The 25,761-nt window shown below is 43.5% G+C and overlaps 11 protein-coding genes across 13 annotated transcripts; 5 read left to right on the top strand and 6 right to left on the bottom strand.

Moving 5' to 3' along the window:
* Nucleotides 1–202: 202 nt before the first annotated feature.
* Nucleotides 203–4,036, top strand: LOC145709303 (axonemal dynein light chain domain-containing protein 1-like). Its single transcript, XM_081786981.1, has 12 exons — nt 203–403; nt 529–844; nt 890–1,233; nt 1,276–2,166; nt 2,240–2,640; nt 2,763–2,897; nt 2,956–3,130; nt 3,171–3,275; nt 3,316–3,412; nt 3,453–3,658; nt 3,700–3,836; nt 3,880–4,036. Exons 1-12 carry the CDS (start codon nt 367–369, stop codon nt 3,994–3,996), a joined length of 2,961 nt encoding a protein of 986 aa, XP_081643107.1. The 5' UTR covers nt 203–366; the 3' UTR covers nt 3,997–4,036.
* Nucleotides 4,037–4,947: 911 nt separating this feature from the next.
* Nucleotides 4,948–6,116, bottom strand: LOC145708403 (translation initiation factor eIF2B subunit delta-like). The gene is made up of 4 exons (XM_081786064.1): nt 5,558–6,116; nt 5,350–5,511; nt 5,134–5,304; nt 4,948–5,090 (listed from the first exon to the last, which is right to left on the bottom strand). Exons 1-4 carry the CDS (start codon nt 6,045–6,047, stop codon nt 5,005–5,007), a joined length of 909 nt encoding a protein of 302 aa, XP_081642190.1. The 5' UTR covers nt 6,048–6,116; the 3' UTR covers nt 4,948–5,004.
* A 119-nt stretch (nt 6,117–6,235) lies between these two features.
* On the bottom strand, nt 6,236–8,672 carry LOC145708401 (uncharacterized). Its single transcript, XM_081786062.1, has 2 exons — nt 8,110–8,672; nt 6,236–8,063 (listed from the first exon to the last, which is right to left on the bottom strand). The coding sequence occupies exons 1-2, from the start codon at nt 8,604–8,606 to the stop codon at nt 7,025–7,027; spliced, it is 1,536 nt and encodes a 511-aa protein (XP_081642188.1). The 5' UTR covers nt 8,607–8,672; the 3' UTR covers nt 6,236–7,024.
* A 34-nt stretch (nt 8,673–8,706) lies between these two features.
* On the bottom strand, nt 8,707–10,730 carry LOC145708402 (uncharacterized protein F21D5.5-like). Its single transcript, XM_081786063.1, has 3 exons — nt 10,107–10,730; nt 8,988–10,066; nt 8,707–8,946 (listed from the first exon to the last, which is right to left on the bottom strand). Exons 1-3 carry the CDS (start codon nt 10,141–10,143, stop codon nt 8,761–8,763), a joined length of 1,302 nt encoding a protein of 433 aa, XP_081642189.1. The 5' UTR covers nt 10,144–10,730; the 3' UTR covers nt 8,707–8,760.
* Nucleotides 10,731–11,067: 337 nt separating this feature from the next.
* LOC145708409 (PAT complex subunit Asterix-like) lies at nt 11,068–11,737 on the bottom strand. The gene is made up of 3 exons (XM_081786074.1): nt 11,579–11,737; nt 11,427–11,530; nt 11,068–11,381 (listed from the first exon to the last, which is right to left on the bottom strand). Exons 1-3 carry the CDS (start codon nt 11,713–11,715, stop codon nt 11,299–11,301), a joined length of 324 nt encoding a protein of 107 aa, XP_081642200.1. The 5' UTR covers nt 11,716–11,737; the 3' UTR covers nt 11,068–11,298.
* Nucleotides 11,738–12,193: 456 nt separating this feature from the next.
* Nucleotides 12,194–12,857, top strand: LOC145708408 (nucleoside diphosphate kinase B-like). Its single transcript, XM_081786072.1, has 4 exons — nt 12,194–12,339; nt 12,383–12,478; nt 12,519–12,677; nt 12,724–12,857. Exons 1-4 carry the CDS (start codon nt 12,265–12,267, stop codon nt 12,847–12,849), a joined length of 456 nt encoding a protein of 151 aa, XP_081642198.1. The 5' UTR covers nt 12,194–12,264; the 3' UTR covers nt 12,850–12,857.
* A 221-nt stretch (nt 12,858–13,078) lies between these two features.
* LOC145708407 (programmed cell death protein 6-like) lies at nt 13,079–14,054 on the top strand. The gene is made up of 4 exons (XM_081786071.1): nt 13,079–13,251; nt 13,311–13,454; nt 13,507–13,653; nt 13,723–14,054. The coding sequence occupies exons 1-4, from the start codon at nt 13,110–13,112 to the stop codon at nt 13,800–13,802; spliced, it is 513 nt and encodes a 170-aa protein (XP_081642197.1). The 5' UTR covers nt 13,079–13,109; the 3' UTR covers nt 13,803–14,054.
* A 43-nt stretch (nt 14,055–14,097) lies between these two features.
* LOC145708406 (mitotic spindle assembly checkpoint protein MAD2A-like) lies at nt 14,098–14,958 on the top strand. Its single transcript, XM_081786070.1, has 5 exons — nt 14,098–14,209; nt 14,314–14,426; nt 14,472–14,558; nt 14,599–14,701; nt 14,762–14,958. Exons 1-5 carry the CDS (start codon nt 14,098–14,100, stop codon nt 14,956–14,958), a joined length of 612 nt encoding a protein of 203 aa, XP_081642196.1.
* Nucleotides 14,959–15,127: 169 nt separating this feature from the next.
* Nucleotides 15,128–19,163, top strand: LOC145709304 (nardilysin-like). The gene is made up of 11 exons (XM_081786982.1): nt 15,128–15,210; nt 15,273–15,423; nt 15,465–15,880; nt 15,968–16,212; nt 16,268–16,542; nt 16,647–17,573; nt 17,619–17,855; nt 17,992–18,086; nt 18,142–18,355; nt 18,402–18,640; nt 18,690–19,163. Exons 1-11 carry the CDS (start codon nt 15,147–15,149, stop codon nt 19,076–19,078), a joined length of 3,252 nt encoding a protein of 1,083 aa, XP_081643108.1. The 5' UTR covers nt 15,128–15,146; the 3' UTR covers nt 19,079–19,163.
* Nucleotides 19,156–21,411, bottom strand: LOC145708404 (SMAD family member 9-like). 3 transcript variants are annotated; one of them, XM_081786066.1, is made up of 7 exons: nt 21,083–21,411; nt 20,605–20,722; nt 20,104–20,277; nt 19,878–20,044; nt 19,727–19,840; nt 19,497–19,676; nt 19,156–19,458 (listed from the first exon to the last, which is right to left on the bottom strand). In XM_081786066.1, exons 2-7 carry the CDS (start codon nt 20,714–20,716, stop codon nt 19,381–19,383), a joined length of 825 nt encoding a protein of 274 aa, XP_081642192.1. In that variant the 5' UTR covers nt 20,717–20,722; nt 21,083–21,411; the 3' UTR covers nt 19,156–19,380. The 3 variants fall into 3 exon arrangements, with proteins under 3 accessions (XP_081642192.1, XP_081642193.1, XP_081642194.1); XM_081786067.1 differs by having other exon boundaries at nt 20,389–20,722; XM_081786068.1 differs by having other exon boundaries at nt 20,104–20,281; nt 20,660–20,722; nt 21,083–21,410.
* Nucleotides 21,412–21,610: 199 nt separating this feature from the next.
* LOC145706398 (guanine nucleotide-binding protein G(i) subunit alpha-like) lies at nt 21,611–24,359 on the bottom strand. The gene is made up of 9 exons (XM_081783793.1): nt 24,041–24,359; nt 23,320–23,463; nt 23,132–23,273; nt 22,926–23,083; nt 22,755–22,883; nt 22,583–22,712; nt 22,387–22,540; nt 22,216–22,340; nt 21,611–22,171 (listed from the first exon to the last, which is right to left on the bottom strand). The coding sequence occupies exons 1-9, from the start codon at nt 24,055–24,057 to the stop codon at nt 22,106–22,108; spliced, it is 1,065 nt and encodes a 354-aa protein (XP_081639919.1). The 5' UTR covers nt 24,058–24,359; the 3' UTR covers nt 21,611–22,105.
* Between the last annotated feature and the right edge of the window lie 1,402 nt (nt 24,360–25,761).

A 25,761-nucleotide genomic window follows, 5' to 3' on the forward strand; every position in this document is an offset into this window, starting at 1 on the left:
ATCGACTCAGCTAAGTGTTGCTAAGCAAATACTCTAGGCATGTTTTCCTGTTGACAGTGAATCTGTTATCTGAGTCCGTTTCTCCAATTCCGCCCGTGTCGCATTCGATAAGCTCTTCGAGCAATATTTATCTTGTGTTACCAAGCAACAGTGCTTAGTTCCACCTTTTATATTGTCTCTAGAACCCAGTGTGTGCCCAAAAGTGCTTAACAAAGCCGGCGCCTTGGGCCCAGAGCGAAACTGGTTGATGGAAGAGAACGTGTCCTCGGCAAACTGAAAAAAATCAACAAGATTATCTTTCTCTAGAATCTACAAAGAGTCCTTTGTTATCCCTGATAACGAGAAAATCTCCAGTTTCACGATAAAATGAGCTCCGATGTGGAGCCAAAGTCGGGCATACCAGGTTTGTTATGGGCCAAACAAATCATAAAATCAATAGCTATTCATATATAAAAAAAATAAAAATTAAGCAGTTATGTCACTATAAGAAGACTTTGATTCTGTTTTCGTGTCTTTAAAATAGTCTAGACTCGCTGCTCCGAACATTACGGGCGAATTCGGAGTCCCACTTCCGCCCGGCGCAAGAAGAGCTTGAGACTGGCTCCCTAAAACCTGATGGCGCCTGGAATTACAGAAGTCAGCGCTCGAAGCTTAGCCACCTTATCAAAGCTCCTCCTAGCCACAGTGGGCAGGTTGGCAGCCGCGACATTTCCTTCCTCCAAGACAAAGCAAACATGGACCACGGCTCTTCAGCGAATATCGACGATTCTATCATCCCAAAGAACTTCCATGTTATCAAAAGCAAACGTGTCATCGGACTTGATGCTAAATCCGGTCCCTACAGGTTAATTCAAATATAGATTCAAGCATAGAATTGATCAAAAATTAGAACAACTTTGGAAGATGGGCTCAACCGTCTTCGCGTGTTTCCTTCTCTTCAACCTAATCGGCGAGTAGACGCAATAATGCTCAACGAAGCAATGGATAAAATGCTGGCCGAATTGACCACCAAGCCAAAGACAGCTGCTGGCGAAGGCAACCAGGGACATATTCACGACGTTCTTGACACGATCAAGAAGGAGCAGGATATTTACGACGTCGTTTTTTACGAAATCATTCGCCAGGTGACCGTCGATTGCAAAGAGCGTGGCCAACTCTTGTCAAAACTGAGGAGGGCCTACTCTGATCTGCTTGGAAGGATTCCGGAATATGTCGGGGGAATTCACTCAGAGTGTAAGTAAAATTATCTTTCTCCCAACATTTTCATTTTGATAGTGATCGCTCAAAGAGTTTTGGACGGAAAACTGACATCGCAAATTCTCTTTTTCAAGAGCGAAATCGACCGACTCGGCAATGAACTCCAAATTGTCAAAGATCACGACAAGTCGATCAGCGAAGAAGCGGAAACTAGTAAAAAAGAGCTTCAGTACGCGATGAGCGAATCGGCCAAGAGTGCTGCAGTTTTGGAGGAGTATCATCAGCTGTACGAATTGCAGAGAGAACGACTTCAGAAACATATAAAAAAGATTACGACGGAACGCGAGATCTGGAACACGGCTGCTTATTCACTGGCAATCAAACTTGTCGATGAAAATGAGTTGTCTGTTGCGCGGAGAATTTACGTATCAGAACGAGCTTGGTCAAAACTCGCCCGGCACTTTGCCGTCTTTTTGGCAGAGCGAGATTCGAACGATTTGAATCTTCTGCAAATGGAGGTGCATAGATGGCGCGACACAGCTTCAAATTTGAAGAGATTGAGCCAAACGAAGAATAATAAGGCTCGTGAGCTTGCAAAAGAGCTTTTCCAAGAGCTCGCAAAAGTGATGGAAGAATTTAAGAAAAAGTTCATCTACATCGACTTTGCTGGTGGGCGTCGAGCAAAAGAGCCCGATCTAAACAGCGCAGATCAGCTGATCGAAGATTTTGAATTTGTTACCATCAAACTAGGCAAATTCATTCATACATTCGACAACTCCGATCCATTGGCAGGCAAGTGCGGGAAGTATCTCGAAGACATGGAGCAGCGGCTAAACAACTGGACAGACATCGCCGTTGAAATTTACTCTCGTCATCGATCGCCTACGGATCAGAAGCATGCACAGCACAATATCATGACAGACTTGAACGAAAAGATCATTCGATATCACCATCAAATGGTCGACAAAAACACAGGGCAGGATTTTTCAATAAATAAAAACAATATTGACTGAAAGTATAATTTAATAAATCCGAAGCTGAGGTGAAAATGGCATTGTCCAGCGAGCATCAACGATCAACACCGGCTTGAATTTGTTGAAAGCTAAGATTGGACAGGAGTCGTTCAACGAAGAAGTTTGGCTTGACATTGTTGACACTGCAGATGGATTCATCGATGTCTTCTCTGACATCATCCAGTTTATTGGAAATCTTCGTGGCGCGGAAGAGCCTGCTGTTGAGGTCGACTCAATGGAGGCGTTCAATGATGTAACGAAATGGATGAGAACATCTGTGGATGGAATCGAAGCTGAAAACACCAAGATCACAGCATTGATAGATTCCCTTAGCAACGATCAACTGCTGTGGATGTCGTCTAGTCTGGTTAACTTGGTGCCTGACAGGTCTAACTGCACGCTGCTACGCGATATAAGCTGTCCAATTATGGTAAATCATTCTTTCTTTTGAGTGAGAACGGTCCATGTTCTTTTAAAGCTTAGGCACTTAGGCGAGAAGCACTTTAATTTTAACCAAAAGCGATACTACTTGTCTGAAAATGATATGTTAAGGCGACGCCTGAGACACTTGTAGCGGATCAACAGGAGCTATCCGATCGGTGTTTAGACTTGACAAGCTACTTGGAAAAGTGCGTCATCGGACTCGTGCTAGAAAACACGCGTATCAATACCCAGCAACAACGTTTAAGGATTTGGATACTTATCTAATAAGCAGATTTCTGTCTTACAGTGAAGTACTCGAAATAGAGAAATGACTGAAATGGAGAGCGCCTTATCCGACGAACATTTAGATGGCAGCGATGCCGAAGGAGAATCCTTTCCAAAGCAGGAAGCTCCGCCTGTTCTCGATGATTTACCCGAGCCCGAAGTCCAAGAAGAAGAAGGGGATAATCTAGAACTCCAAATGAAAGCGTTTAAAGGTGCACTAGTTATTGTTTTCTATTCAAACTCTTATTCTAGAGGAGGCTATCGAGTGGGAACGAGCTGCCGTCTTCCTTGCCGAAGCTTTGCAAACACTCATCGACGAGAAAAAGACAAAAGATCCGTCTTTGGTTCTCGAAGAAGGTACGTTTTGAAATTTTTTCTGATTCACAAGAAAACCAAGGAAAGTTGAACACAATCAACTACAATTTCGAAGAAGCGGAAGCTCATTTTGCGCGCAATCTCTACATTGTTTCCGGCAATGAAAACATCACTCTTCGGTAAGACTAATCGAAAATTGCCATTCGACTTAGTTCTCAGGGATGTGGATAGACCTGTTGGTACACATGACGACGGCCTTTCCAATCCAAAGACAGAGGAATCAGACAACAAGCTCTCAGCACTCGGCTCAGTTGAAGTCCTCCAACAGGAATTAATGCTTTCCGAAGAACGAGCACTACGGGCGGAAGAAAAAGTGGAAGAACTTGAGGGAATTCTACTAGCTATTCGTCAAAAAGAAACTGAGGGTTTTTACTTTTTGTCTGATGATAAGGTAACGAAATTTCAGAAAAACGAGAAGCCGAAAGAAGTCCGGAGGAGAAGAAAAAACGAGAACAAGAAGAAGCCAAGAAAGTGGAACCTCCGAAAGCGCCTCCCGTTTTGACTGCTCCTAGAATCGCTAAGCCGACAACAACAGCCTCAGAGGTAATAAAATGTTTCTGTTACTTATCAAAATATGATTTCAAAGCTCGTCGTGCCCACGAGTACTCAAAGGCCCCGATCGCCAGGAGGAGCCAACTCGCGGCCTAACTCTGCGAATCCAAAGAAGGGCCAACCAAAAAAACGAACAACGACGAGAAAATGAACTCGTCGGATGACCTTTTCTTCAACATCTGTATTAATAAATTAAATTGCATGACTACGGCAGCGTTTGTCTTCAAAGTATCTATCTAAGCAAAGAAATCAACAAGGATCAATCAAGTGGTATTTACTCACTGAAACAAGTAGCATTTTGAAATTTGAAACGGTTTATTGAAATTTAGAAAATGTTTTGAAGAATGTTACTGAAGGGAAAATTTAGAAGATGAATGAGAAATTAATGGTCAGTAAATTAGAAGTGTCTTTTTTTTAATTTTTTCCATGTTTTTTTTTTCTCAGCTATCTCAAAGAGTCCACTGGGGTCGGTATCGGTGTTCCGTGCACAGGACAAGTGCTCTGACCCGCTGCTGCGTTCATTGGCTGGATGGTTTTCATCTTCTTTCTATCCTCTTCTGTAGCTCTTTGTCTGGCACGGGTCATCTCGGCTATTCTAGCTTCTCCTCGTTGCTGTTCTCGTCTCTGTTTGAATTCGTCAAAAAAAGATGGATTGAAGATGAAGTCGCAAAGGACAAGTGGAAAAGCGAATCCAAGGACGACAGAAACCAATGTGATGAAAATGGAAAGACCAAGTCTGAAGCCTTCCGCAAATTCAGTTTGAATTGAAGGATAAGTCGATGTAGCAGGTATCATAAACATCTCTCAAGCAAAATATCAGAAGCTTTCAAAAATGAGTTTTTTTAATAATGCGTGGAGTGGCGCATTTATATACGCCACAAATATCATTCATGAAAAATATCCATTCCATTGGAAAGAGCACGACCATAAACGATCACGATTGAGAACTCCCAATACTAAAGTAAGTTATCGGCAATAACTAAACATTCAGCTTATCATGTTTATTCTCCTCATTCAAATGCTTCTCTGGGTTCCTTGATAAATAAGAAACGTTAAGAAGAAAAAGCCCTTCAAGATAATTTCAAGGTCTTTTGCGTAAAGCCGCGTTTGAACTTTCCTTTATTCAATAATGAAAATATTGCAAGAGTTTTGGTGAAGATTAAGTCGTTTCAAAGGCGATGTCTTTTCTTTTTCTTTCATTTTCTGATATGACAGTCGCTGCAGAAGTTGACGCGATGATACCCACTTAAAATCGAGGCTAGATGAAAACAAATGCGAGCTAAGTTACCTTCTGTAATAGCAGCAGTGACGAGCGAAGCGGGTATAACATCTTGAACGATATTGGCGAAGGTAATGTGTTCGTTGATAGGAAACTCGCGTATCTCGTTTTTAATGTCGAGCGCGTTGATTGCACAGCGGTCCTCGAACTTGTATGTTTCGCAGCAGACAAGTACCGGCACTAACAAGACGAATAAGTCATCATAAATCGTTAATTGTGATTAACCTTGGTCCTCGTTTGCCACGCAAGCGACAGTTCCGCAACCCTTTGCACCAACAACTGATCCATTGGCTAAAAGAGAGCGTGCTCCAATAATGACTACATCGGTCTGCTTCATCATATACGACAGGCCAGCAATAGTTGAATACTTTGTTTGTATTCCAGCCTCTATAATTCCATTTAGCAATGAAATCTAATATATTATTTCTCTCACCAGTAAGACACTGAAGAACTCTCTTCCCACTGAAACTCGGCTCTGTGTCGACTACAATGACCTCAAACTTCCTCCCCAGTCTGCTTGCCTTCTCGAAAATGCGCACCATGTTCATCCCGTCGCCGAAAGTCAATACAGTAGAATTGTCAGTGATCAAGTTGAAAGTCTCGTTGGCGATTGTCGCCTCAGCCTCATCAACGCGCATTTTCCAGAAGAGCTGCAACTCTTCGTGGAGAAACTCTTTGAACTCGGCCAAGTTCTTGTCGCGCGCCTGTCGAGAACGAGCGGCTTCCTTGACGATGTCTACTAGACAAGCCTCGCTGCGCGTCATCGGGTGGCACTTGGAGATGAAGTTGATGTTAGGATTCAACTCGGAGATGAAGTTCTGCTGAATAGAGACGCGATGATGTTGCTTCAACTCGTCGTTAAAGTTACGCCCGTCGAAGTCGTCGATGAATAATTCCAGGGCGCGCTTCAATTTCTCTGCCATCTCCCGTTCGTCGATTTTGGACAGATGAGCTGCCTTGAAACCGAGGCGAACGATGGCTCTGTGCAGCTGATTCGGCGCTATAAAACATGAAAAACTTAACTTTCTGTAGCAAAATCTCGATTCGTGATTTCTTAACCTCTAAATATTGTTTATAACGCCTCCTGTGTTGGATTTTTCGTAATGCCGCGGGAGAACATGTCTTTTCTGCCAAAACCCATCGTTTGAATTGTGTCTTTGATTCCTGCCGTGTTGCGCATGTAGGTAAACAGTGGCTCAGTAAGCTCAACCTGCGACTGTTGCGTCTTAGTCGTCTTCAAAAGTCGACGAGGGTCAATGGACTGAGACTCGGAGATCTTACGCGTGCGGCCGGGGACTCCTTCTGCTTGGAGCGCTGCAACTTGAGGCACGGGTGATGCCGCCTGTAAATGAAATGAGCACAGTGGGTCGAGTTAAAAAGCTTTCCTTGGGGACAGGTGATGCCTGACGCACTGGCGCTTCTTCTTGCTTCTTTTTCATCGCTTCTTCTTTCTTCCGCATTGCCTCGGCCTTTTTCGCTTCGACGTCGACACCCTTGTCTCCAACAACTTTTGCTCGACGAGCCGCCTTTTCCAGCTTCTTCTTTTCTTTTGCACTCAATTCCTTCGTCATTTTCAGACTCTAAAAAGGATAAAGAAAGATTAGTTTTGTGTTTCGTGCGTCTGTTTATCCGTATTGAAAGCACATGGAAATGTGTACGAGTATAATGATACTATCATAAAAATGACAGTATTACTGTTAAAATAAATGGGGCATGGTAAGTGTTTTTGGCAATTAACTTTTGTTCATCTTTTAACTTAGATAATACCTAGATTTTTTTTATTTTATATTTCGTGAACTGTTTATCCTTAAAAAATAATGGTGTGCGCATGGTGGTAAATGAACTAGATATAAGCATAACTTGTTCTTGAACTTTTGGAGCATCGATGAAAGAGATAGATTCAGCAGTTTTTGTCAGGGGTGTTAGGCGTCAAAGGCAGCGGGTTTTGGGGGAATATCAGCTTTTGAATGACTTTTTTCGGCTCTATCTCCGGACCATCTGCTTTAGTGTATGTCGAAGGTTTATTCGTAGCTACACTGGTATATTTGTAATTTTCAAGTTGTTCCAAAGTTGGCAGAGGTTTCGTCTGAGGCGCTGCAACTGGAACTTTTGACTTTCGTGAAAGCTCGTATTTCTTTGGGTATTGAGCTTTAATCGCTTCCTCGTTAATCTGTGGAGTTGGAAAAAACAGCTGATCCCCGGAGCCAGCTAAGTACCGAAGTTTAGCATGACGAGTAGACTCTGTAATTTGTGCCTGTTTTCGGGGATTAAATTGGGAATCAGGAACGATATTTTTATCTAATATTTTCACACGTTTGGTTCTATTATCAGCCACAACATTAACTTCTTGAATCGTTTTCCGCTTTGATTTAACAGTGATTGGTGGGCTTGCGATGCAAATGTTGAACGAGTCGCTTTCCGACTTGGGTTGCCAGCGGGGTGGAAGCTTGGGGTCCAGCTTTGGGTTGGGTGTCGACTTGGGCTGGATGCAAGTGAGCTTTCTTTTGGTCTTTTTTGATGAATAAATTGACTGAGCGATGGGAGATGGAAATAATGGGCTTTTCAAATCCCCACAGCTGATATTTTTTCCGTTGATGGGGGAAAGAGAGGGGATCTTCTTGACGGCTTTTCCATCGATAAGACTCGGCTTTGGCTGAATGTAAATGTGTCCAGGCATTTTCGCTAGTCTTTGAGGAGATAGATCGCAGAGCGTTTGACTATTGTGCGTGAGGATGAAGGATTTACTTGGTGTTATAAGAAGCTCTGCGTTCTTGTCGATAACTTGTTTTTTCGAGACTGGCAAGCTTGAATTAATAAATGTTTTGTCGTCACGTTTCGATTGGAAATTTTGCCCGGCGTAACCGACTTGCAGCTGAGCACTTCTGAGAAGCTCATCAACAACGTCCAAATTGCAGACGACGATTTCAAATGGCTCTGGCCTAAATTTGATTCATTAAAAATTTGCGTCTCCGAATCTGACCCTACCCTTTGCACGTGAAGTCCCAGATCAATTTCCAATCAGGCTCGAATATTGTCGATTCCGGACCTCTAGACAAAAGCAACATCCTCGACGTCGGAATTTCGCCGAAGCCCATATTTACAAATGCGTCGTTAATTCGATGCTTGAGGGAAATGACCAGCTCGTCTCTTCGATAATCAACGCGGAATCTGAACAACGCATGATTGACCATTACGTTTTGCTCCATCAAAAGTCGTTCTATTCTTGTGCTTTTCAAGGGGGCCATTGGATAGACCAGTGTTTTTGTGAGACTTTCTATTCCAGATTGAATTTCGTCGATTTTCCTTCTTATATAACTTGATGGATCTTTCAAACTCTTCGCGAATATACCATTTCCTTTCTTTGCGTTTTCGAAATCCAGGTCGGTAACTGAGATTTGCTTCAATACATTCAAAAAACTGGAAACTATATCATTCTTCGCAGAGCTTTCTGCTGGCCTCTGGTTTGTCGACATCGCCGACATTTATTCCGACTCCTGGACCAAGTATAGCTTTCCAATAAAGCTAAAGTGCCAGTTTTCAGCCCCGATTTTCTGAATGATTAAGTGTTAAGAGCTTCGTGAATCTCTGATCTGAGATCTATCGCTTATCTGTGATACAAAAATAAATAAGTGCTAATCAAGGCAGGTGAGAATGATAAAGTTGGTACTCAAAATTGCTTTCGAACTTGGGTTCGAATGGAATTGAAATGATTTCTGTGAAGCCTTCGTTTCGTGCCGGAGCGACGAATTTCTTCCGATGCGAGTAGAGAATCATGTCTTTTATGACGGCTCCGCCTGTTACTGCGCGATATCGACAGTTGTGCTATAATTTATCGTTAATAAAAGGAGCTGTGGAGAACACACCATAGCTAATTCAATTTCTACGTCGAATAAAACGGAAATTATGGCTTCCAAATTCTGTTCGTGCGCTAGTTTGAGATATCGCTGTCTACTTGCTACATCTGGATTCGTTGCATCAATCACTACGCTTTTCTTCGCCTGCAGTGCTTCCTTACAGAGCCTAAGACATTTATCCGTTGAGCCAACGTCGTCGCGACAGAGAATTTCTATTTCTGGATGGCTTTTCTTCACCTGTTTAGCAAACGAGCTCTTTCCGCAGCCAGGATAGCCAGTAAAAATTACCAAGGACTGTTTTTCGCTGAGATGAGAATTTAGAATGTCTACATTCTTCTGAAACTTGGCCGAGTTGTCTTTAAGTTTCGCCGTGGCATGTTCTTTAATCTGGAATTCCTCCGCCGGCCTGTCGAGAAAGAACTCTTCAGGTGTTCGGAAATCTATTCCGCAATTGAGGGCGAAGAGTCGATCGGACGCTGAAAAGTCTTTTTTTCTTCCAGATATTTTATTCGCCGGGCGGCCGGCTGCATCGCCCACCATTACACAACTCCTTGGATCGAGACGAATGAACTCTTTCAGAAAGAAAAAGATGCCGGGTGATGGTTTTCGGAACATTCCACTGCCGCTGGCGACGCAAACTTCAAAGAGGAAGCCTAACTTGTCTTGTATTTGCGCTATCTTCTCCTGAAACTCTTCTTTCAACGTTTTATCCGTCTCCATGCTCTTTTGGTTAGAAATAAAGATGATTCTCGCCCCGTTTTCATGTAGCTTTTTAAGCGTTTCGGGCACTTTCTTGTCCCACCAAATCCAGTCGCTAGCGTTTTCGGGAAACTTTCCACCGGACTTTGGCTTGATAATCGTGTGGTCCATGTCAAAGAAAAAGACGCACGGGCTCGAGAAGCTGTCTTGATCCTCGGGGCAGAAATACATGAAGCCCTTTCCGACATCGTTCCAGCCTGTGAGTTCTACTGGAGAATCGTCTTTTCTCTCCTCTGTTCTGACCCAATAGCCGGTCGAGATCTTCATTTTTTTCGCGGAAAAGCGAATTTCGTATTCAATCCCATTCACGGTGAATTTATCCTCGTTCTCTAGAAAAAGCGCTATAACTGTTGAAAACGAAAAAAGTACCTAAATGAGTGATCTTTTCCTCTTCCTCTCCGTTCATAGTATACTTGGCGCCGCTCAGGGCTGCTGAATTCGGAGCGTTTGAGTTTACCCGCGATTTTTTCGGCGGAAGATCCGTTGGTTTTTCACGGAAAATCCGCAGTTTTTTTCACGTAAGATCCGCCGGTTTTCAGCGGAGAAAAGGGCACGGAGAATCGCGGATGATCCGCCGAAATTTCTGCTCAAAAGACGAAATTAAAGGGTGTTCCACTCTTTTGATTGGCTAGAAAAAAAGGGTAGCGGGTAATCGCGGGAAATCCGCGCGGCCGAGAAAATCGGACGATCGGAGGATCGGAGGACAGCGCGGAGAAACGGAGAAAATCAGCGGATTATCCGCCAAAAAAATCCCGGGTAAACGCAAATGCTCCGAATTCGGCAGCCCTGGCGCCGCTAAGTGGTGAAATCGTCGCCGCTTGAATTCGAGAAAAGCGCGAGTCTGAAGCTGAAAGACAGAATCTTCTGATCTCCTGATCTTCTTCGGGAACTTGAGTCATGATTTCGAAGCGCTCGTCCAGGACTATCTCGCATCCTTCTTTCAACACAAAATAGAGCTTCCCTTCTTTGAGTATTTCAAAGCTCCACATTCTGAAAATCAAAAATCCTTGATAATAAGGGGGAACATGTAAATTTTCGAAATTTTGAAGACAAGGAAAAGTGAAGCGCTCTTTCTTCAGAGCTGCTCCGATTTGTAAAAGTCAGAAGTCAGGTAAATGACGACGCCGATAAAGTTAACTCCCGCCAGCGCCCAAATGAACTTCCTTCCGTGGCGGAGACCCTTGTCCCGTCGAGCCACAGGGTCAACGACTTCCACTGGCTTTAGGCGCACGCGTTTCCCGTCGATGATTTTCGTTCTCGCGGTATTCAAAATGCAGCGAGACAGGCGCATCGGCCAAAATTCTTAAAATTGTCAGTTTAAATTCTTGGAGACAAGATTCTAGTCACTTGAAAATACAGTAATTACTGAAATTGGTTTAAAATCAAAATTGAATTTTGAAAAACTAAAAATACCGCGTTACACGAAAGTTTAAAGGAAGAAGGAAAGGGTTGAAGATTGCGATTGAAAGTTTCGATTTGAAACAATTAATTTGTCTAATGTTCTCTCTTTGAGTTGGACTGTTCTGAGTTCTGGACGGAAGTGAATGTGTTTCATTTTCGCTCATTTGGGAAGGCTCATCGGCGTCGGATTTTGAAGATAAGTCATCACCACCGCCGAGATCGAAAGCATCAGAGACGAGAGCACTGATTCGCGATTATTTCTAGTCGAGAAACAAGAAAAAAACTGACCTTGACGAGCGTCTTCGGTCGATCTCGAGTTGGCGTAAGAAGTCATCGAGCAAAAAATCGCCGCCCAGGCGCACCACTTGATCTTCATCAACAAGCCGCACATGCTACACGAAGAAAAGCGTAAAGAAAGATCGAGGTAGAGCTTGTTCTACCTGAAGGCCATTGTGAGAAGATTGAGGTAATCAGGGAGCGGATCTGCTGCTTGCTGAGAAGCAGTAGTTGGAGCGACAAAGCGGAAAATGCGCTGTTGCCTTTTTGGGCTGACCCATTTGAAAACGTCTTCTACCATTCTAAGGACAAACTTTTGTGGCTTCGATCAAGAGGAACAACAACTAACAAGAAGTAATTTATTTTATGTTGCAGAGTAATCAGCTGAATTTCTCCTTTTATCTCGAAGGAAAAGCTTGGGTCTTCATTTTATTATTTTTTCTTCAATAATTGCTAAGAAAAGCATTAACTCTCTCTCTCGTCAAATTATATGGAGTGACCGTCATAAAATCTTGAGTCACAGCGCCAGTTATGACTAACAAACCCCCGAAATTTACAGATTTTGATTTTAGATGGCAGAACTGATGGCAAGAGTTTTTTCTTAGCGAACCGAAGTAAACTTTTACAAAGTTATTTGTTGTTGCTATCAGTAAATCTCCGTAATGCAGGATCTTTCCGAAGACAAGTCGAGTGGACCAATAAGAGGCCAGTGGCGCGCGCTCCACCTACGCATTCTGATCATTTACACCAGAAGAAAGAAAAAAGGATTCAGAACTGCCATTTCCTAGAGATTCCCTGTCCGTTTTTACTCTTCCTCAACGACTAACTGTGATTTATTTCAGAGCCTAACATGTCGACCGAGCGAACCTTTATTGCCATCAAGCCCGACGGTGTCCAGCGAGGACTTGTCGGCAAGATCATCAAGGTAACGTTTCCATCCCTTCCCTCTTCTTCATTCTTTTCTCTAGCGATTCGAACAGCGAGGATTCAAGCTCGTCGCCATGAAGCTCTGCATGCCCGGCAAGGAGCACCTCGAGAAGCACTACGCTGATCTCTCCTCCAAGGTAACAAGAAAGCTTTCAGCGGGTGTTAACGAAATTATAGCCATTCTTCGCCGGTTTGGTCGAGTACATGAACTCCGGCCCAATCTGCGCCATGGTCTGGGAAGGCCTCAACGTCGTCAAGATGGGACGAATGATGCTTGGCGAGACCAATCCCCAGGCTTCCCTCCCTGGCTCCATCCGAGGAGACTACTCCATCCAGGTAAGCTTGAGCTCTTTCGTCCCTCAACTCATCCTCTAATTCCCAGGTCGGCCGAAACATCTGCCACGGTTCCGACGCCGTCGAGTCCGCCAACCACGAAATCGCCCTTTGGTTCAAGCCCGAGGAACTCATGTCCTACGACTCTTGCACCGCCAAGTGGATCTACGAATAACTTCGCTCAGCAAAACTATTCATGTTAATCTAAACTAAAAGAGCCCGCTGCCAGCAAAAAAACTAGGAAAATACCAACAACTCCTGAACTCTAGTCCGACCTTTCTCTGTGCAATTCAGTTCGAAGCCTGTCCTTCTTTTTCGTTCACCTTGTTTTTTTCGCTTGTTTCCTAAAAGAATACAAAGACAAGAATCGTAAATTTTCAACCGAGTCTTCTATGTCTCCAGCCATTTCCCGAAAGCAGGACGAAAGTTAGTAGAATGGTTGACCCGAACGTAGCACGGTGGTTCGAGCAAGTAGATAAAACCAGAAGGGGGCGCCTAAACGCGGCAGAATTGCAAGAAGCCCTCAAGAATAACAATTACAGCAGCTTTGACATAAACGTCGTCGCAGCAATGATAGGCCCGTGGCTCAGTCTGCGCTTTTTTTCAGTATTTTTCCTCCTCGCGAGCCCGTGTTAGAAATGTTCGACAAAGACCGGACAAAGACAATAAATCTGAACGAGTTCAACGAGCTGTGGAAGTTTCTGGGCTCCTGGCGACAGTGCTTCGACCGGTTCGACAATGACAGATCCGGACAAATCGACGCTGGCGAACTTAGCACTGGTAATGAAAACGATAGAATTCAGCTCAGTTCTTATTTGGCTCCTTTATTCAGCTCTTCAACAGCTGGGCTATCGATTCTCGCAGCACTTTGTCCCAGTTCTCATGCAAAAGTTCGATTACAGTGGAAGAGCTTCTCATCTTCAATTCGACGGTTTCGTCATGGCTCTTATAAAAATCCAGCGTCTCACTACCGCCTTCCAGGATCGGATTCAATTTGTTCTTCCTTATCTTTTAGTTAGCAAACATGTTTTATTGATCTTCCATAAAAAGCCATACGATCGGCAGCGAAATGGCACCGCGCAGTTCACTTACGAGCAGTTTTTGGCCACCGTCATCCAAAACACATAGAAAGCATCTATCGCTCAAGACTCCCGCAAGTCCAATTTTGAAGCAATTTTTCGCCAACTCAAAGTCCTACTCAACAATCTCCAACTTGAGTCCTCTCAATTTACCAAAACTTCATCCTCATTCATACTTCAGGAAAATATTTTTTTTACTATTTTATGTTTTTTGTTCAATTTTACTGGAAACTTGTCGCAAAACGTTACTTGCATGTAAACCTAGTATTTAAAGAAATCCACTAAAATATTCAATGATTCTATCAAAGTTCTGATCTTATTGAACGATTTCTTCTTCCTTTAGAATGGCGACTGCGACAAAAGGAACGATTACGCTTCAGGGCTCGGCGCAGATGATTTCCGAGTTTTTGGACTTTGGAATCAACTCGATCTTGTTTCAGCGAAACATCTACCCAGGTAATGGGTTTTTTCATTATGTTGATTTAAATTCCTTCGTCTCTCATACATAAGAAATCAAAAGAAACTCATTTTTTAGTTTTTTGAATCATTTTTTTTTTCAGAAAACGTCTTCATGCCGAAAAAACACTACGGGCTGACTGTATACATGTCGGAAGACGAGGAGCTGCGAAAATACCTCGACACTGTCCTAGCTCAAGCCAGGTCTTGGATTGAGGTAAAATCCATCATCGCTTTTCAAGAAGATTAAAAATATTTGAAGAAAGGACAGCTGCTGCAACTTGTTCTGGTCGTTTTACACGCGGATACTGAAGAGACCCTCGAGCGTTGGGCATTCGACATTGAAAAGGTTAGAAAAAAAGAATAAAAGAAGACTTAAAAATGGCTAGGGGGAAAAGTTCGAAGAAGGAACGAGCGGAAAGAAGGTCGAACTCGACCACAAGCAAATGCAAGAAGGGATGAAAGCGGTCGTAAAGCAGATCGTGTCGACAAGTAAGTATAGAACTGAAACGCCCCTTTTTTTAGCGCAAGTCTCTAAAACTTGATTTTCAGTTACATTTCTGCCGCTGATCGAAGCTCCAGTGATGTTTGACCTCCTTTTCTACACAACACCGGGCATAGAGGTCGAAAACTGGGACCCAACGAAACCGCACATGATCAAGGGCGCCTCTGACTCGGTGAAGATTCGCTCCTGGACCTCCAAGATCCACACCATTAACACTGCTGTTACTTATAAAGCGGAGAGCTGAAGCTTTCGCAACCAAATTGAAATTTTTCAATTCCGACAATTTCCTCAATTCTGAGCTTATTAATGTTTGAAACATTCCTAAATCACCGTGCCTGACTATTATTATCACTATTGTCACTGACTTACTCACAGCCAAACTGTAACTCTAGCTATTTTTGTCTCTTATTCAATTCCAGACATGAGTGTTACATGTTCCTCGCCTTAAATAGGTCGAAAATAATCACTTCCGTTCTGAGTTCACGACGCCTCTTATGTAAGATTTATATCTTAAATTATCGCATTACCATTGAAATCGCTGCTTATTACTTCTTATAGCTTCTTCCAGTAGAATGGTGAAAATTCTACCGACGCCAGAGAAATCGCCAGCAGACAAGAAGGAGTACAGAGCCATCCAGCTCGAGAATGGTTTGACTGCGCTGCTGATTGCCGACTTGCAAAACGAGGGCGAAGACGATGGATTAGAGAGGTACGCTATTAACGGAAATTACAAACCAATAACTTTTCTAGTGAGCCGCAGAGCCCGGAACGGGAAGAAGAAGAAGACCTGAGCTCCGATGAGCTCGAGGAAGACGAATGCGACGGTGAAGGAGACGAAGAAGAGGGCGAGGAGAAATCAAGAAAAATGTCGGCCGCTTGTATGGTCGTCCATGCCGGAAGTTTTCACGAAAAAGTCGAGTGCCAGGGCCTAGCGCACTTCTGCGAGCACATGATTTTCATGGGCTCGAAAAAGTACCCAGACGAAAATGAGCTGGATTCGTTCCTCTCGCGCAACTCTGGCGGAACAAATGCGTACACGGAGCTCGAATACACCAACTATCATTTCGACGTGGCGCCGGATAAGTTCAGAGAAGCGCTGGATATTTGGGCGCAGTTTTTCATCGACCCGTTGATGAAGGAAGATTCTGTCGATCGCGAAGGGAAGGGCTAGAACTTATTTTCCTTATTCTTAAGATTAGATCTTTGTCCACACATGTCTAATGATGATCTTTTGATCGTAAAACAATCCCTTTGAACAGTAACCGCCGTTCATTCGGAATTCGAAATGGCAAAAACCGACGACTATTGTCGCAAGTTCCAGATCATGCAAGAGGCAGTGATGAAAAAAGGCCATCCTCAGAGCGGCTTCTTTTGGGGAAACAGAAAGAGTCTTTGGGAGGATCCCAAGAAAATTAGCAAAACAGCATATGACATGTTGCACGATTGGTATCCGAGGAATTACTCGTCGAATTTGATGAAACTCGTTATTCAGGAAAAGGTTGATTATTGAACTTATGTTGTCCAATCTTACAGTATTATCAACTATGAAAAAGAGCCCGCACTCGCTGGACGAGCAACAAAAGTGGGTCGAAGAAATATTCTCTCTTGTTCCCTCCCGCAACTTGAAAAAAGCCCTGGACGAGCCAGACTGGTCTGTCGGATCTGCATATAAAGGACAAAATGTTTCCAAGCTTATCAAATACCACCCAGTTTCGGACTTCCACACCGTCGATATCATGTGGAGTTTGCCCCCTCAAAAGGAGTTTTACAGAGTTAAACCGCTGCACTTCTATGGCTGGTTGATTGGTCACGAGGGAAAAGGGAACGGGTAAATTCATTGTTGGATTTTAATCGGTCTAAAATGAGTGTCAATGGATTTTTAATGGGTCTGTTCACCAATTCAGTCTGTTCTAGTGAGTTTTAGTGGTAGATTTACCCTGAAAAAGGCTCGATTCTTTCATACTTGAAGCAGAAGGACTGGGCGCACGAGATCTACGCTGGAAACTCTGGCCAAGCTTGCGAAGAGAACAAGTACCATTCCGAACTGTCGATCCAATTCCGTTTGACAGAAGCCGGACTCGAAAACTGGGAGAAAGTTGTCGCCGCTGTCTTCAGTTATCTGAAGATGCTGGAAGCTCTTTCCGAAGACGAACGACTTCGGATCTTTAATGAGATTAAGAAAATTGAGGCGATCAACTGGGCAACAAAAGAGGACAAGAAAGCGCAGCAGAATTGCATCGACGCAGCCGAGAGTATGATAAGCTTTGAGGACTCAGCCCGATGGCTTGATGGAGATGACTTGATTTTCGACTACGATTCGGCGATGCTCAAGAGCATCGTTGATCACATGAAGGCAACTAACTGCACGGTGATCCTTAGCTCGAAGAACTTTGAAAACACCGTTGATACTGTCGAAGAATGGATGGGCGGGAAATACTGCCTCGAAGACTTATCAGAGGACACGATCGATTCGTGGAAGAACGCTCCAGTCATGAACGAAGTCTTCTTCGTCCCCTCAAGCAACAAGTACCTGGCAGAAGACATCAAGGTGAAGGAAGACGAGCCGAGCATCGAGTGGGAACACGTGCGAAAAATTGAAGAAGCGGAAAACGCCGAGCTCTGGTTCAAAGGCGATGGTCAGTTCAAACTGCCGCGCGCGTTCATCTCCTTCATCATCCGCTCGCACCTGCCCTACGAAAACGCGAAGAACAAGGCAATGTACGAGTTCTTTCCGTTTATTCTCATCCGAACCATGGCGGAAGTCGCCTATGATGCTGAAACAGCCTTGCTGCACTACAGCATCGATCCGGATACAAGTGGACTCAACGTCAAAGTTAACGGACTTAGTGACAAACTAAGGTGACGTCCTAATCTAAAACTGTACTGGTACATGGTTCTTTTTAGCTTGCTCCTTGAAGAGTGTTTGAATCAAATCATCAACTTCGCTCCTTCGCAGAGCGAGTTCGACTCGTTAAAAGCCCAATACATTCAAAACTTCAAAAGCGTCATCCAAAAGCCGGATGAACTGACGAAAGATTTGCGACTGTCGCTTATGCAAAGCACGAAATTCCCCCTGATTGAAAGAAGAAAGGCCTTTGAAACAGTCACCAGAGAAGAGATGATTCAGTTTATCAAAGATTTAAGGATCCAGTCAGAGCTTTATTTTAGAATATAAGATACATTGGATAGTCTTGAAGCGCCTCTACTTAATCTTAAATTTGAGCACTGAGCCCCTCACTTTACATTACTTACTGTAACAATCAGCAATAACTGTCGAAAGAAAGGAGTGTTTCCTGACGATGCATGTCCAAGGAAACTACTACGAGAGCGACGTCCGAAAACTCTTCAAAGAAGCCATTAATCAATTCACAGGTATGTATAAACCTCCCTGTCTGAAGCATGTAATTGTATTTGTCCGTCGCATCAGGAAAGCCGCCGGTGTTAGAATCCCAGAAAAGGAGAAAAAGTAAGAGACGAAAAATTTCAGAAAGCAAGCCTCTTGCGCGGAGGTTCACGACGACGGTGAGGCTGCCGGAAAAGGCGACCGTTCTCAGGGTCAGAAACTGCAATCCGATCGACGTCAACACCAACTACATTATTTACTGGCAGATTGGCCCGATGGCAATCAAGGACTATGCACGGTAGATGTCCTAGTTCTCAATCAGCGCTGATTTTATTTTTAATTAGAAACGATTTGCTAGTGACGATCATGGAAGAACCTTGCTTCGACATTTTGCGCACGAAAAAGTGCCTCGGCTACTCGGTTTATCCGACGCTTCGGGACACTTTCGGCATTGGCGGCATCTCGATCTCCATCAGCTCGCAGCAGAACAAATTCTCTGTGAAAGAAATTCACGAGCATTGTCTCGACTTTCTCAAACAGTTTGAGGAGATTATTGGCGGCATGACAGATGAAAAATTTGAAGGTAGCGTATTTACTAAATGACTGAAACGGACCAAAAATGAAAATCTCAGAGCATCGGGCCGGGCTGATCGAAGCCAAAAGAAGCGACGACACAAAGTTGAAGCAACTTTTCAACCGTTGGAATTCGGAAATCGCCTCCAGCGAAGCCCGATTCGACAGGCTGGAGACAGAAATCGGATTCCTCGAGAAGTTCTCAAAGAACGAAATCATCGGCGCCTTCAAGAAGAATATTCTTGAGAACAAGCGCATCTTACTCGTTGTGACCCAAGGAAACGAAGTCGACGAAAAAACGGAGACGAAAAAAGCGAATATTGAGAGCCTGGAACATGTAGCGGCGGAAGACCTGTTCGAGGAGTACGAACAAGTTGAAAACATCGACGAGGCACGGAAGCGATTTGGCTTCTTCCCCGTTTCGCATATCAACAAAAATGAACTATAATTTCTATTTTATCATCTGTTTCTTCAATTACCCTGTTTTTTCTATATTTCTTCGAAAGATAACATGAAATGAGATAAAGTGAAAATGTCGCATGTAAAATGTGTTGTATCTTATTCATCGCAGCGATTCAAGTTCCCGAAGCAAGAAAAGAAGCAAAACAAAGAATTTTAAACAATTTTCAACTTATCTTATGATTCAAGATAATAGATAATTCCGGTTGAGTTTTGTGGGTCGTTTTTCTGTCACAGTTGTCAGTTGGTAAAAAAGAAATGACTGAATAATAAAAGATAGAAATGGGATTTTTAGTTTTGGTTGTTTTGAAGCTTGACGTTGGCGAAGAAAGCCTTTACTTTGTTCAGCCATATTTGGGCGGTGGAAAGCTTGAAGTGAGTTAATTTGTATGTTGAAGATGAGGTACCTTTAGTTCAATCCAATGATCAGTTTCCTTGATGTAGTTTCTTTCGTACTTTTCTCCATACGGTTGGAGCGAGATGCGTATCACACAGCGGTGGTACATTTTATTCAGCTCCATTGTACAACGGGCTATTTCCTCTAGCCCCGTCGCGTGGATAGCGGAAGTCATCCTCTCAGTAGTACGCTGAAAGAAGCAAACTCATGAAGACTGTAGGAATAGCTTCTGATACATACATTCAGTAGATCCGCGTAAATCTCCAAGCAAAAGACATAAACGGGCCCCACATTCGCTCCGATTTCCACTACAGTTGCTTTGTGCTTATTCATTATCTCGTTGGTCACCCAGCCCTGATCATGTTTAGCAAATCCTCATGTACCCGTCTACCTGGGTGTAGATCGAAAAGGGACTGTGGTTCGTGATAAATACTTTTCCACCGTAGTAGTTGAATTCAATGTTGAGGGAGTTAACGAGCATAGAACGGAGCGAGAGTGACCTGTTTGGTAACTCGGAAATATAGAAATTCTTCTGGCAACAGGAGCCACCTGGATCGCGCTTTTACCAACGATCAGAAATAGATCATACTCTTCGCTGATTATATTTACTGAACCTGGCTTGATGCCGCTCACTAGAACGCTTCGTTCCCGGGCACAGAAGGCTTCGCCAATTTCGACATCTCGCTCGTAGAATTGTATCGTCGACCAAGGCTCGTTATCCTCTTCTTGAGCATTCGCGTTCTTCTTCTCTTGCCTTTCCTTCTCCTTCTTTTCTTCTTCCTCCACGTACTCTTGATTTTTTAAAAGTTCGCGTTTAGCGTTAGAAATACAACAATTATCGATCTTTGTAAACAATTGATTATGATTACATGACATTCACGATTTTAGGTACAAGTTCTCACGTTTTGGATCACCAGCTTTAGAATCATCTGAGCTCTCTCCAGGATTCTCCTGTAACTGACAGCCCAGGTTAATATGGCTCATCAGAGTCTTTTTCAGAAATCAAGAGGGGTTTAAAAACATTTTTCATTCAAGAGTTAAATCAAGATGTTGAATCCACATCTTGATTCAGAGGAATTTAAATGATTGAGGGAAAATTTGATTGGGATATTGAATACCTAATTTTATCTCCTCGATTTTCATAGTTTCCAATTTAAGGCTGTCGAACCTTTCCTTGACCTCGATGAGGATACATTTCTGTTTCTCCTTAGCTAGAATCTCCTCGTTCATCAAAGTCTAAATTTTGCTGAATACAACTCTGAATTTATGTCTGAATGAGAACCGCCAACACTTTCATTTCAAAAGAAAATCGATGCCTGAGTAATACAGTAAATTTGAGCATGTTCTGTCTGCGCGACGTTAGTTCTTCCCACGCTGAGAGGCGTGCACTATAACTTTTCTTGCAGTGCCACTTACTCTCTTTACTCTCATCATGGGACACTTGCAAATAAATACAACATGGACATAACAGTTGGATTTATCTGTAGCACAAACAAAGACAAAGGGTTACTCCTTGTTGATCGCAATCTAGGACATCAAGATGTCTACGCAAGATTATCCGGAGTCCGTTCTCAGTAGTGAAACAAAGTCAATTACCTGTTATTTATGACATTAGAAGAAAACAGGATGATGAGGGGATTCGTTTCTAATTTTTCAGCAAGTAGTTGAAGCAGCCACGCGCCTCTGGGGATAATACTAATGGAAGAATCAGGAGCGGAAGAGTTTTTCTTGCTTTCGGGAGTCTTGAGACTTTGAGATCGCGCCCGCGCTACGTCGGCAAGACTCAACGAAAAGGATAGGCCACTTTGGACTGGCCGACACTCACACTTGCCCCGTTACAATTAAAGGCGAAACTCAATAGGCTATTGCTGATCGAATCTGCGCGGGCTCTCGGATGGCGGAATCCTCCTTTTTCTTCTTTTAAAGTTTCAGCTGCCTGCTTTTCTGCGAATGAGGCAGGCTACTCGCTTTTGGATCGCGCACGTTTCAGTACTCATTCATGCATGCACTCACCCATGTGATTACTACTAATTATCTCTGCAAGAATCATGTGATTTCCAAAATAGACAGAATCGTATCAAAATCAACCTCCTTTACAAAGAAGACAAGTTGAAGTGGAAACTCTTCATTTCATACCTTTACTTTATTATCCATAGTGTATGTTCCACTTTGTTGGGCAAGCAAAGAAAAACGCCTAGCCAACACCAACTCAGATCATGAGAAAATCAACGGTGGTGGACGTTGTTTTAATGATCCTGGATCTGGGAAGGTGTGGAGTCGTTTTGCGAGCTTTGAAAATATTTACAAAATTGAAAGTAAGACTCGAGCTTATTTTGGTATTGACCTGCCAGAGGGAAGGGGAAGGTCCTAGTCTGGTTTACCACAGAAAAGAAGAAATATTGAAAGCGATCAGTTTGGAAGATAAGAGTTGGAGAGAGCTAGGAGATGTAAACGACAATTTTTTACAAATCCGAAGGGGACAGCAAGTCGGAAGTAGAGCGAAACTAAATGTGAAATAAGGCATCAATAAATTGTTAACAATAATAGGGGGAGTAGTTTTGATATTTCTAGGCACGCGGTGGGAGCGACACGGCTTTGGAAACTGGCTTGAATTTGAAACTAGAAGAGGCCACAATCGACGAGGTTCTTCTTGATGATCACGTCGGTTACAGCGTCAAACACGAACTAAAACGAGCATTATTTGTATTAATAACTTGGCGAGCGCGTACCTGGATGTTTGAAGTGTCGGTAGCACACGTGAAATGGGTGTAGATTTCCTTCGAGTCTTTGCGTTTGTTCAAGTTTTCGAACTGAACCTGGATGTAGGGCGCGGCGTCTTCATACGTGTCAGCGCCTAGCACAACGTTGAATTTTTCTGCTTCTCTTTACAAAATTCTTACCTTTGTAGTCTGGGAAGCAAATGGTGAGAGGCGAGGAGGTAATTTTCCTCTCGAAGAGATCCTTCTTGTTGAGGAAGAGAATGATGGACGTCTCGACAAACCACTTGTTATTACAGATCGACTCGAAGAGCTTCATCGACTCGTGCATTCGATTCTAGTGGAGATACGGACGCTGGGATCAAATAAAGGGACTTACCATTTCCTCGTCTTCCGCCAAAACGAGATCGTAAGCAGAGAGCGCGACGCAGAAAATTATCGCCGTGACGCCTTCAAAACAGTGGATCCACTTCTTTCTCTCCGATCGCTGTCCGCCTACATCGTACATCCTAGATTATATTGGTGTTTTGCTATTTAGAAAATGGGCCTACTTGAAACTCAAGTCTTTGTGCGTAAAGTAGAACTCGACGATTCCTGTGGTTTTAACTCGTGTTCGGAGGACATCAGCTTGATTGGGCACGTAGTCGGGCTGCGTCAATCGATTCAGGTTTTCCAGGAAGCTAAGAAGGAAGCGTAATGGAATCGCACTTGGGCACAATTACTATTGAGCGGAGTCGTTGAGTTGGTACTCTCTGGAGCGCGAGAAGCACGTCTGGACGCCCTTGTCTTCCCACAGCTTCTTCATGCAATCGCCAAGTTCGCGGGTCATTTCCCCGTCCTCGAGTGTAGCAGCGAGCGCGAAGAGTTGTCTCGCATCATCCTTAATTTTCATTTCTCATCTTGGCGAGGTGAAATGATCTTGACTTACCGCTCGGGAGGCGTCTGAAAATGAGATTTTCAATGCGCCCATGGCCTTCACGATTGCGATCATGGATTGTAAGGTGTTTGAGTAGACGACGGCTCGATATTGCTGGCAGTCCTCGGCCGAGTAGCCGTTCTCGTGGATGATTCTTGAGGGAAGGAGTTAGTTTGATGATTAGGAAGATAGAGACTTACTTCATCTGTTTGACGATGGTGGATTTTCCGGACTCACCGGCTCCGAGAAGGAGCAGTTTGACTTCCCGCATCGCTTTTTCATGATCATCCTTGAGCTTCTGGTCGATCTTCTTCGACACCTTCTTCGCGTCCCGGTCGCCATGGCTACACCACATGGTTAGGGTTAAAAAGGGTATCCCCTGCTCTCTAGTTCATTCAATTTGCTGATCCCGTAAAGCCCTACTCCGCTGCAGGCAGTAGAAATTTCGAAGAAAATTATTGCGTCTTTGAAAAAAGGCCTCTCTCTGTCGAAAAATTGTAAGGAGGGGTCGATTTCGCTTTCTCTCGCAGAGTGTAAAATTACCACCGGTTCTGTGACGCTTCCACCGGTGAGGAGAGACACTAATAACTGCGAATTTACGCTCTTTACTCGATTTATCTCTCTTTGTAGCCAGCCAAGTTCACGGCAAACGCGAAATAGAACCACTTAGCGTACCTAGATCTGCGCATCCATCGGAAGTACTTCCGCATTTATGAATAATTGTAATTATTAAGAATCGAAGAGTGTGGAGCCAAATAGTATCTACGTGAGGGAACACAAGAGCTGATACCTCCCCACTGACAAATACTACCTCGGCGGAAAATCTAATTCCAACCGAGCATCTTTTGAAAAAAAAATGATCCTTTCAAAGTAGATTAATTCTCAGAAACTATCAGAAGTATCTATTAAAGCAAGTTTTACCTTTGCATGCACCCCATGGCGCTAGCTATGAACTGACGAAAGGACTTCGTGCCTGTCTACTCCCAGTCTTGAAAATGAAAGAAAAACGATCAGTTTCAAAAAGAAATTTCTTGTTTTTTTGTTCTGTGTGTGTTTTTTTCTCGCAGTGTGTGCTTTCTCTCTGTATTTCGAGGCGCTTCCTTCGCTCGCCCGGGGCAACTCTGGCTCTCGCCTCGGGGAAAACAAAATTTCGCACTCGCTTGTGAGATCAGAAAGAGGAGGAAAAAGAACAGAGTTTTGGTACTGGGAGCGCGCGTCCTAGACTGTTGATTGCTCGAGTAGCTTTCAATGAGTTTTCTCTGGCTACACTGTACTACGACGCCGAGTTCAGCCACTCGTCTCTCTGTTTGGATTGGCTGAATGCGCCACGCATCGCCAAATGTGCGCCAAATGCGCCTCTTCGAATCACCCGCCAAAACGAACGTTGCCTCAAGGCGCGCACAGACGGCGCTAACGAGTTCCCAGAACGAGGTGAAAAATCCCTCTTCTTTGTGGGAGCATTTTTTCTTCGCGCCGTTTTCCGTCTCAAATTGGCTCCGGCCAATCAGCGAATGGGCTCATCCCTCCGCACACTTTGCACCACCGCCACCTTATTTACATGCATGTCTACGATCAGCCAAAATCAGCAGAAAATTTCCGATGATCAGACAGTTTCTCATCATTGCTGTTCAAATAAACAGATTTCAACAACGAGTTCCATTTAATAGCATGTTCCAATAATTTGTGAATTGGCGTTGCAAATTCTGAACATCCCTCGGCATAATTTATCCTTAGCAGGTAGCTTTGGCAAGTTTAGCGAGGCCGACAGTTTGAGCTACAGTAATACTGACACAAAGACACAAAGTGTGAGATGATCTTCCTCTGGATGCTCAAAGCGATGGCGGCAATTCAAAATATAGAAACGTATTAGATATCAGTTGAATACTGATTTAAATCAAATGAATAAATCAAATAATTGCACACGCGTGATAATATGAAGATCTTTTCGCTTTTTCGAAGCCTCGTTATGCCAAGAGAAAAACAAGTTTCTTATAAAAACAAGTACACCGATGCCACTCCCAGTGACTATGATCAGAGTTCGTAAATTACAAATTGGATAATCCTCGATTAGGAAGTGACGAGTGAAAGTGACCTTCCCAATCGAGGATTACCCAATTTGTATTGTTAGACTCCTGGCTAGTTCAATTTCCTCGAAGATTAGTTTGGAGAGATTTTACGAACTCTTGTTTTTGACTTTCAGCGATTTCCGAAGCATTCCATTTGTTCAGCCTGTTCTGATAGATAGCGGGGTTTGATTTTTTCGCTTTGTCGAGTAGAAAAAGAGCAACTGCGGTTGGAAAACGAGTACCTGTCAGTCGCAGAGTAGCCGATAGACAAAAACCATTCCATACCTTCCATTCTGTAAGTCAGAAAGCAAAAAAAGCGAGCAAAAAGACGATGTTGAGCATGATTTTCAAACCCCACGGTGGCTTTCATAGGCACAAGAGAATGGAAGAGCCCAACCCAGCGCCTCCACCACTGCGAAAGAAGTTCTTCTGGGTGCTTTTTTATATTGCCGGGTGCACCTTCACGGTCATTTACTGGAAGAAGTCCATTGAGAATTTTTACTCTTATCCATCATTAATATCAGAAGAGCAGAAAAGTTCCAAAGAAAAACAAAGTAAAAAAAAAAACAGTTTTTA

Source organism: Oikopleura dioica, chromosome XSR (genome assembly GCF_907165135.1).
Source record: "Oikopleura dioica chromosome XSR, OKI2018_I68_1.0, whole genome shotgun sequence".
Taxonomy (NCBI): domain Eukaryota; kingdom Metazoa; phylum Chordata; class Appendicularia; order Copelata; family Oikopleuridae; genus Oikopleura; species Oikopleura dioica.

Bases quoted from the DNA above. Each gene is read 5' to 3' on its own strand.
- LOC145709303 (XM_081786981.1), top strand. From the start codon at position 367: ATGAGCTCCGATGTGGAGCCAAAGTCGGGCATACCAG. The intron at 404-528 runs GTTTGTTATGGG...AAAATAGTCTAG, and splicing joins GCCAAAGTCGGGCATACCAG to ACTCGCTGCTCCGAACATTA. The intron at 2,641-2,762 runs GTAAATCATTCT...TGATATGTTAAG, and splicing joins ATATAAGCTGTCCAATTATG to GCGACGCCTGAGACACTTGT.
- LOC145708403 (XM_081786064.1), bottom strand. From the start codon at position 6,047: ATGGCAGAGAAATTGAAGCGCGCCCTGGAATTATTCATCGACGACTTC. The intron at 5,512-5,557 runs GTGAGAGAAATA...ATGGAATTATAG, and splicing joins AGTTCTTCAGTGTCTTACTG to AGGCTGGAATACAAACAAAG. The intron at 5,305-5,349 runs GTTAATCACAAT...TCGTCTTGTTAG, and splicing joins CGTGGCAAACGAGGACCAAG to TGCCGGTACTTGTCTGCTGC.
- LOC145708401 (XM_081786062.1), bottom strand. From the start codon at position 8,606: ATGTCGGCGATGTCGACAAACCAGAGGCCAGCAGAAAGCTCTGCGAAG. The intron at 8,064-8,109 runs GTAGGGTCAGAT...AATCAAATTTAG, and splicing joins TGGGACTTCACGTGCAAAGG to GCCAGAGCCATTTGAAATCG.
- LOC145708402 (XM_081786063.1), bottom strand. From the start codon at position 10,143: ATGAACGGAGAGGAAGAGGAAAAGATCACTCATTTAG. The intron at 10,067-10,106 runs GTACTTTTTTCG...CGCTTTTTCTAG, and splicing joins GGAAAAGATCACTCATTTAG to AGAACGAGGATAAATTCACC. The intron at 8,947-8,987 runs GTGTGTTCTCCA...GATAAATTATAG, and splicing joins TAGAAATTGAATTAGCTATG to CACAACTGTCGATATCGCGC.
- LOC145708409 (XM_081786074.1), bottom strand. From the start codon at position 11,715: ATGGTAGAAGACGTTTTCAAATGGGTCAGCCCAAAAAGGCAACAGCGC. The intron at 11,531-11,578 runs GTAGAACAAGCT...TTCTTCGTGTAG, and splicing joins CTTCTCACAATGGCCTTCAG to CATGTGCGGCTTGTTGATGA. The intron at 11,382-11,426 runs GTCAGTTTTTTT...ATCGCGAATCAG, and splicing joins GACCGAAGACGCTCGTCAAG to TGCTCTCGTCTCTGATGCTT.
- LOC145708408 (XM_081786072.1), top strand. From the start codon at position 12,265: ATGTCGACCGAGCGAACCTTTATTGCCATCAAGCCCGACGGTGTCCAG. The intron at 12,340-12,382 runs GTAACGTTTCCA...TCTTTTCTCTAG, and splicing joins TTGTCGGCAAGATCATCAAG to CGATTCGAACAGCGAGGATT. The intron at 12,479-12,518 runs GTAACAAGAAAG...ACGAAATTATAG, and splicing joins ACGCTGATCTCTCCTCCAAG to CCATTCTTCGCCGGTTTGGT.
- LOC145708407 (XM_081786071.1), top strand. From the start codon at position 13,110: ATGGTTGACCCGAACGTAGCACGGTGGTTCGAGCAAGTAGATAAAACC. The intron at 13,455-13,506 runs GTAATGAAAACG...TCCTTTATTCAG, and splicing joins CGCTGGCGAACTTAGCACTG to CTCTTCAACAGCTGGGCTAT. The intron at 13,654-13,722 runs AGGATCGGATTC...TCTTCCATAAAA, and splicing joins GCGTCTCACTACCGCCTTCC to AGCCATACGATCGGCAGCGA.
- LOC145708406 (XM_081786070.1), top strand. From the start codon at position 14,098: ATGGCGACTGCGACAAAAGGAACGATTACGCTTCAGGGCTCGGCGCAG. The intron at 14,427-14,471 runs GTAAAATCCATC...AAATATTTGAAG, and splicing joins AAGCCAGGTCTTGGATTGAG to AAAGGACAGCTGCTGCAACT. The intron at 14,702-14,761 runs GTAAGTATAGAA...CTTGATTTTCAG, and splicing joins AAAGCAGATCGTGTCGACAA to TTACATTTCTGCCGCTGATC.
- LOC145709304 (XM_081786982.1), top strand. From the start codon at position 15,147: ATGTTCCTCGCCTTAAATAGGTCGAAAATAATCACTTCCGTTCTGAGT. The intron at 17,574-17,618 runs GTGACGTCCTAA...GGTTCTTTTTAG, and splicing joins GGACTTAGTGACAAACTAAG to CTTGCTCCTTGAAGAGTGTT. The intron at 18,641-18,689 runs GTAGCGTATTTA...TGAAAATCTCAG, and splicing joins GACAGATGAAAAATTTGAAG to AGCATCGGGCCGGGCTGATC.
- LOC145708404 (XM_081786066.1), bottom strand. From the start codon at position 20,716: ATGAACGAGGAGATTCTAGCTAAGGAGAAACAGAAATGTATCCTCATC. The intron at 20,045-20,103 runs CAGGTTCAGTAA...GTTGGTAAAAGC, and splicing joins TCTAGTGAGCGGCATCAAGC to GCGATCCAGGTGGCTCCTGT. The intron at 19,677-19,726 runs GTATGTATCAGA...TGCTTCTTTCAG, and splicing joins TTTACGCGGATCTACTGAAT to CGTACTACTGAGAGGATGAC.
- LOC145706398 (XM_081783793.1), bottom strand. The intron at 23,084-23,131 runs GTAAGTCAAGAT...ATGAAAATTAAG, and splicing joins TTTCAGACGCCTCCCGAGCG to GATGATGCGAGACAACTCTT. The intron at 22,884-22,925 runs GTAATTGTGCCC...CTTCCTTCTTAG, and splicing joins CTCAACGACTCCGCTCAATA to CTTCCTGGAAAACCTGAATC.